The sequence below is a fragment of the Prosopis cineraria genome, unplaced genomic scaffold (assembly GCF_029017545.1).
Source record: "Prosopis cineraria cultivar Desert tree isolate PC_DT_omini unplaced genomic scaffold, ASM2901754v1 PC10, whole genome shotgun sequence".
Lineage (NCBI taxonomy): Eukaryota > Viridiplantae > Streptophyta > Magnoliopsida > Fabales > Fabaceae > Prosopis > Prosopis cineraria.
Window position 1 is genome coordinate 17609908 of NW_026555341.1, and position 7487 is coordinate 17617394.

Sequence of the window (7487 nt, forward strand, 5' to 3'; positions counted from 1 at the left end):
AAGAATTTTTAACAAGTAAAAATTAATAATTAATAAGTGACATTCAAGTTTTGACAAGTATCTTATCTGTTTAAGTCTTTATCTAATATTAAATGATTTTAACGATCTTTCATTGATATTCTCCCTTATATGATTTGCAATTATTTTTGTTGACATTTTTTTATTATTTCAACATAGAATGACAAAATTAGCATAGATTGGTAGCCTGCAAAAAAGATGTGATGATGAGAGCGGAGTCTTGGTAGAAACTTTTAAATAATACTCTATCTTATTCAAAATATAAGATACTTTTATAAAATTTACAAGATTAAGAAAAGTAATTAAAAAATAGTTTGTATTATTATAATGATTTAAAAAATATCACTATTTTCCAAGATTAATTTCAAATTCAAATCATTCTATCTTTATTACCTTTCTTTTCTTTCTTATATAATAGTCCCTTCAGTCCAAAGTATAAGCAACTCCCGTCAACTAATTTTAGTTTAAAATAAAAGCAATCTCGTACATATAAAATATTTTCTCTATTTTTCTCCTTGTATTTATTAATCTAGACATTTGTATAAATATATCTCTTACTCATCATAAACTAGATTGGTAATTGTGATTAGAGGTAAAAAAAAAAAAGCAACATATATTTTTATGAAAATAAAGACTTTATTGTTATGTAAATTTTTTTCAAAAACTGCTTATATTTTAAACTTGGAGAGAGTATATCTCCACAATATAATTACTAAGGACATTTGTGAAAAGGAAATAATTAAATGCCATTCAATTTTTTTAGAGTGTCTTCATTGTCTGATAGAAAATGTTTTATATTTTGGACACAATGAGTAATTAATACTAAGACCAACAAGCGCATAGCTCTACTAGTTGGTCTGGTCAATCGCATTAATTTAACCTGTGATCTCCTGTTTGAGACAAAGGCATTAAAAATATGTTGTATGAACTTTGCCACCCTTGTGGTCCTGTCACACTCAATTTGGATTAGTCAAAGTCCAATGTGATTTTCAAATACCAAAAAAGAATCAGGAAAAAGATAATATTGAAAAATGCAGGGCCACACTCCGGATTATTTTAGCCTGGCAGGAAGAGATTTACATGATACATAACCATTTATTGTTCCTGATCCATAATCTTATGAACATATCCATCAGACAAGTTATATATATTGAGAGGGAAACTAAAACTTTGTACCAAGGTTTCCACTGCTGGTCCATGACTCTTGTACTTGTAGTGAATACTGCAAGTTCCAAAGGACATCCTCTATTGAAGGTCGCTTATTTGGAACCTCACATAGACAGTTGATTGTGATTTGAATTGCAGTCCTTAGTGATTCATATGCATAAGTTCCTTGGATGGTTGGATCTATTGCACTTCTCAGTGTTGATGCTGCTTCTGATAATCCTCTCTCCAACTGAAATAATAAATGATCAAGAGGGAATTAAATATGACAGATGAAATGATTTGGGCCACTTTTTTTTTGGGGGGGGGGGTATTATTAATATTGAATAATGAGTGTTTATTATGACCCATTAAAAGATAAGAATATAATGGATTAAAGAAATAAAGAATATCATTGATGGACTCTTCAAAGAATTTAATATTTAAAAAAGACTTTTAACAAGTAAACAATAATAATTAAGACTAAAGGGCACATTTAATAATTTAACTTAATACAAGGTTTCATTTTAATCCCTTAATTTTATAAAGTGTTTTTTTTGTCTTATAACTTTAACATTATTACTTTCATTAACAAAAAATCTATATATTAAACTTTTAAATATTGACAAAATATTATCAAATGTTGACATATTAAGTTTAATTTTTTAAAATAAAAAGGATTGGCACCAAAAATAATCATTTGAAACTAATAGTATTCGGATTATAGGACTAAAAAGATACTTTATAAAATTAAAGAATTAAACTGAAACTTTATATAAAGTTAAAGAATTAAAGGTATAATTTAGTCAACAATTAACAAGTGAAGTTATTGTTTTAACAAATATCCAATTCGATCAAATTCTCATTAGAAATTAAATTTTTCAGGAGTATTTCATCAATATTCTCCCTTAGAGAAATAAGAATAAAAACAAATTAAATTATCTAAGTATAATAAAAACTAATACCATATATTACAAATATGATAATCACCATACTTTTTACAAATTTTATGAAACATGATTCTCAATCTTATAAAATAAATTATTCTTCCCATCATCATGAACTTGGTTGACTCATCTACCTTCCACATTTTGGTCTTTTTTTTTTCCTTTTTTTCTTAATTCGTTCCATTCTCTCTCTCTGTTTTTTTTTTTTTTTGGTGGTAACTAAACGGCCATATATCTCCTCAAGGGGGTCTGAACTTTGAAATATGTGTGCAAGATATTAGCAAATTTTATGATTTGTGAAGATATTATAAATCTGAGATTATCTAACTTGGCACAGAACATGTTAACTGGGTACCTCATCTTTCAAATCCTCTATTTCACTGGAAGAGGAAAGCCGTTTGCCAGTAATAACTTCAAGAAGAATAACGCCCAACTGATAAATGTCTTCTTTTTCTGCTGCTGGATCAGTTCTGCACATGTAGATGAAAATCAAATAATATAATTGCACTGATCATGACTAATAAAACAGAGAAAAGTTAAATTGATTTTGATAAGATTCACATTGACCTTTCCACTAATTGTTAATTTTTTTTCCCCTTTCTGAATCATTCAAATTTGTCTACATCAATAGTTGTTTTATTTTTGATAAAATGACAATTTAACTTTTAAACTATAAGCTTTGGAGTATCTGGGCTCTTGAACTCTTTTTTTTTTTTCACCCCTAAACTCTTAAAATCATGGCAAGCTCCCTTATGTTGTTAATTTTAACTATTAATTGATTAAAAAATTATAGAAAATAACCTTAAGAATTACAAAAAAGGGCCAAATGAATCACATGAAAGGACCTAAAAATTACAATTCAACGACCTATAGTAAGAGTTAAATTGCCATTTTACCCCTTCCCCCATTTTTTTAAATGGAGTATTTAGTATCTTAAGCTTGTCCCAAATTAAGTTGAAGAGACTTAACAAAGGTTAGACACATCCGAATCAAGTCAGGATGAGACTCTTTCAAGTAAAAACTCTATTGCCAATATGCATTTTTAAGATTCAAACTTGAGATGCCTTGTAAAAATCAAATGAACAAAGGGTTGGTTCTATCAATAATTGTTGGTAGTACGACAAATACCTTGCGCCATGATGGGGGCCACTTTGCTCAAGAAGAGTACTCTCAAAACCATTCTGAAAATTGGAAAAAGAAGATACATATCGTCTGGAGTAAGAATGAGTTACTAGCTAAAAATTATAATACCAATAGAATCCATCACTTTCTGCAAACTCTCAGACCTAATTACCTTATATAGCAATGGAATATTATATCCACTAACTTTTGGGTTGAGATTATCATCTAGCAAAATGTTGTCAATCTTTAAATCGTTGCCAAATATGCCAGGAACAACCCCTGTGTGCAAGAACTGGGTCCCTCTTGCAATTCCTATGCTTATTGCCATTCTCTGTGGCCATTTCAGCACTTGCTTCTTTCTCAAATCTATCAAATCAAAATAAGCGTCCAAGTCATTGACTCGTTATTATTAATGTATCAATATCAACATGCATAATAAAATAAGCAAAATCGTATTTAAATAAAATCCCCTAAATTTTGGATTATGCGCATATAACTTTCCTAATATTCATAACTTCACAATGAAGCCCTAATTTGTCTGTTACTTTACTAATATAATAAAAACATAACTAGGGTAGTTATTTGCACATAATTTAGAATTTAAGAGAGTTATTTACACATCACACGAAGTTTAAAGGGATTACCTGGGAAAAAAAAATCCAGGGAAGTTTAATTTGTATAAGAAAATGACAAATTTCTCCATAATCTAGCTAAAATATATAATAAACCACATTATTCAGAAATTATAAAATGTGAAACTTATTATAAATTTCAGTTACCTAAAGTATGTGGGTAAAGATAAGGTTTCAAACTTACCCAATGTAAATATATATATATATATATATGACAAATTTTTTATAGCTATTTATGATCCTGTCTGCATAAGAATCCCTGAATTTGTGTAATTGTGTTACCTGAAAGATGATATCTCAATGACCCATTTGAAAAGCGCTCAAGGACAATGAAGACTGTGCTTCTTGGTTGAGAATGGTCTTGAGGAGTAATGATACAGTGTCCTAGCACACTTACCAAATGTCTGTGCCTCAGACAGGGTAACACCTCTATGTGTTTCTTCATCAGACTTTGGGTCAAATTCTTGTGTGTTACTTCTACACAGTTGAAAAGGACCTCTGAACCATCACTGAGCCAACCTTTATATATCTGTGTGTAAGTAAAATAAATACAGCTCAAGTGGGTGAGTACTAAAATTAAACACCATTAAATTATAACTCTGGTCTTGTGGTTGTGTGGGGTCGATCTTGTATCTCATTATTCATTACATGGGAATCTTTCTTTTACTCTTTTTTTTTTTTTTACCTTGCCTTTAGATCCTTCTGATATTAGATTTGATGGATCAAAGTTGTTTGTTGCTTCTTCAATGTCCTCTGATGAGAAAATTCTGTATGGTGGGAGTCCAAGTGCAGATAGCCTCATTGTCTGAGGAACACGTCCTTTTCCCAAAGATCAGATTAGTTGTCATTATAAAAGTAAAAAGGAACAACAAGCAGAAAATTTTGAGTTACAAAGCTTCTGGGTCAGGCTTAGAATCATTAGAATATCATTTTATAGTTCTGTATTATAGTACTATTTAATGGTCGTAAGCAATGGGTTCAGATCTAGAGAATCCAACCTTGAATAAAAATAAATAAATACATCAATAAATAAAACAAGATTGGGAAGAAAATTTTGTTTTATATGCAAGCAAGATTCGGAAGGGAAAAAAAAAATTACAATGCATCATAGTTTGACTTAAAATTAATTTGTATTATATTTATAAAATGCTGCATTTAGTATGAATAAAAATAAATTCATAGTTGAAATCTTTTAATTTATATCTGATAAATTTCTTAATCAAATAAATATTGTTAACTCACAAAAGTTAACTTATATGAATAATTACATTCAAGATCAAATTATAAAGTTATTAATAAAATCATTACTGTTTCAACATTTTTACAATTATATCAGATATCATATGAACCTATATATATATATATATATATATATATTATTTGTTAAAAACTGAAAGTAAATTAATCGCATGACCATAAATGAGAGTTAAGAATTGAATGATGCATTTTAACCAAAGAATGACAAATTCATTTCAAAATTCAAACCAAACAACTTTCGGTACCAAATCAAATGAAAAGATGGATTTACTTGAATCAATGTTTGGTCTTCGGAGCTTATGAGTAGCAGATCTGTCTAAATCTTTATCATCATCTGCTCTGTCTTCTTTGCACTTCCTCCATACGAACACAATGAACAGTGACAGAATCACAGCGAATCCAACAGAACCTCCAATGACTCCAATGGTTGCAAGAATTCTCATACCTGTCTCCTTCTTCTGGCTTCTCTCCACAGGCTTCACAGCTATGGCCTTCTCCTTAATACAGTATGAAGATGGATGTTGATGCATGCCTGTTAAGCTTCTAGCTGAAAAGCAGTTCCCAGAATACAACACCGTGCGATTTGAGGACTTTGATGATCCAAAACAAGGTGGAAATTTCCCCATTAAAAGGTTGTCCGAGAGATTCACAAATGTTAGCTTTGAACTACAGTTTATGTTCACAGAGGAGTCACCAGTAAGCTGGTTTTGAGCTAAGTTTATGTGGACAATGGAAGGAAGAGAGAACAGAGAAGGTGGGATGGGTCCAGAAAATTCATTGGAAGAGATGTCAAATTCTTCAAGTTTGTGAAAATACATGATTCTGGAGGGAATCTGAAACCTAAAAGAATTGTATTTCAGGATAATTCTAACAAGATTGTTACCCAGTGAGGGGAATTCAGAACCCAGTTTGTTTTCACCCAGATTAAGTTCTTCAAGAAAAGCTAGTGCTTTCAGATCTGGGACACTGCCATTGAACAAATTATCAGCCAGATTCAGAACCCTGAGACTTTTTATAAAACGGATTGATGATGGGATTTCACCATCTATGTGATTTGAGCTAATGTTCAGAACTTCAAGTGACCAGAACCTGTCTATCTTGGCAGGCAAAGGACCCCACAAGCCTAAAGACACAAGTGACAGTACCTTCAAACTTGACAGTTTCGTCAACACAGTGAAGAAAGAATCAATGGAGAATCTTTCTGAAAGAGTTTGAGAAGATGATGACGAGACCTTGTCCCCAACAATGGTTAATTCAGTCACATGGCCGTTGGAGCAGACAATCTTGAGAGAAGGTGACGGAGGGAGATAGCAGAAGTTGGTCCATTTCCTCCATCCTCTAAGAACCTGAGGATACTCAAGCAACCTCTCAGCCTGGAAAAGAATTCTTCTCTCGCTTGTGATCAATTTTGCCGTTGAAATCGGACCAAGAAGAGCAAGAATGATTGTAGAGAACAAGAAAAACGAAGAAACCGAGAAAATTTTCATATTCTCCAGGAGACAAAAATTGGCATTTGGCATGAAGAACGAAGCAGAACTGAGAATTGTGACTGACACGAACAGTAAATTTCTCAAACACCTTCTGTGCAAGAATCGCTTGAGCAAATTGGCTTGTTTATATCATAGCAGTCCAATAATTTACATAGAAAAGTTCATTTCCGTTGCATAATGATTGCGAGAAAAGAAGATTTTTCTATTTTTACGAGGGATAAGAGAAATCACCAAGGTAGAGTAGGTAGGAAAATGAGGACAAGACTCAAAACTTTGAAAACGGAAAAGAGGAAATCTGAGATCAGGAAAGAGCGAGAATTGAAAAGGTGAGTCTGGGTGATGCCAGCATGTGAAGGGAATTAAAGTTAGTGGAGTGTATGGGCATGAAAATGGGACTCGGCTTTCGTGCTCCTACTTCTACCTCCACTGCCCCTCCTCCGCACCTCCTTATAAGATCTGGACCGTCCAAATTTGGATGGTTCAGATTTACAGTTTTTAACTTTAATTTTTATGTTATATTTATTAAAATAAAAATTTATAAAATTTATAAAAAAATTAATAAATCTAGATCATCAATCTGAACGGTTCATATTTAATGTGAATGATTCCAATTAAATATTATAATTTTTTCAAATTGACTATGATAAATTTAATATTAAAATTTTTTTAATACAATATTAAAATAAAGATAATATTTCAACATCTACTTTTCAAAAAATGATTTTAAAAGAATTTGGAAAAATTGGTCAAAAAGATCAAGTTGGAAAGGAATTTAGTCCTAAGATCCAAATACTCTTCAAAGACCAAGCTTTTTATTTTATTTATTTTATTTTGTATTGTGTTGACCAAAATGCCCCTAAAACATTAAAAAAAAGCAT

At 31.1% G+C, this 7487-nt stretch overlaps 1 protein-coding gene across 1 annotated transcript; it reads right to left on the reverse strand.

The window, feature by feature from the left end:
- Nucleotides 1-1023: 1023 nt before the first annotated feature.
- LOC129321495 (probable LRR receptor-like serine/threonine-protein kinase At1g14390) lies at nucleotides 1024-6964 on the reverse strand. Its single transcript, XM_054967266.1, has 7 exons — nucleotides 5391-6964; nucleotides 4548-4681; nucleotides 4145-4391; nucleotides 3403-3596; nucleotides 3237-3289; nucleotides 2464-2578; nucleotides 1024-1414 (listed from the first exon to the last, which is right to left on the reverse strand). The coding sequence occupies exons 1-7, from the start codon at nucleotides 6637-6639 to the stop codon at nucleotides 1181-1183; spliced, it is 2226 nt and encodes a 741-aa protein (XP_054823241.1). The 5' UTR covers nucleotides 6640-6964; the 3' UTR covers nucleotides 1024-1180.
- Between the last annotated feature and the right edge of the window lie 523 nt (nucleotides 6965-7487).

What these genes read in the sequence shown, in the direction of transcription:
- LOC129321495 (XM_054967266.1), bottom strand. Translation starts at nt 6,639, where the DNA reads ATGCCAAATGCCAATTTTTGTCTCCTGGAGAATATGAAAATTTTCTCG. An exon ending in ATTGAGATATCATCTTTCAG is followed by an intron (nt 3,597 to 4,144) that starts GTAACACAATTA and finishes TTGATTTGATAG; the next exon opens with ATTTGAGAAAGAAGCAAGTG. An exon ending in ATATTCCATTGCTATATAAG is followed by an intron (nt 3,290 to 3,402) that starts GTAATTAGGTCT and finishes TCCAATTTTCAG; the next exon opens with AATGGTTTTGAGAGTACTCT.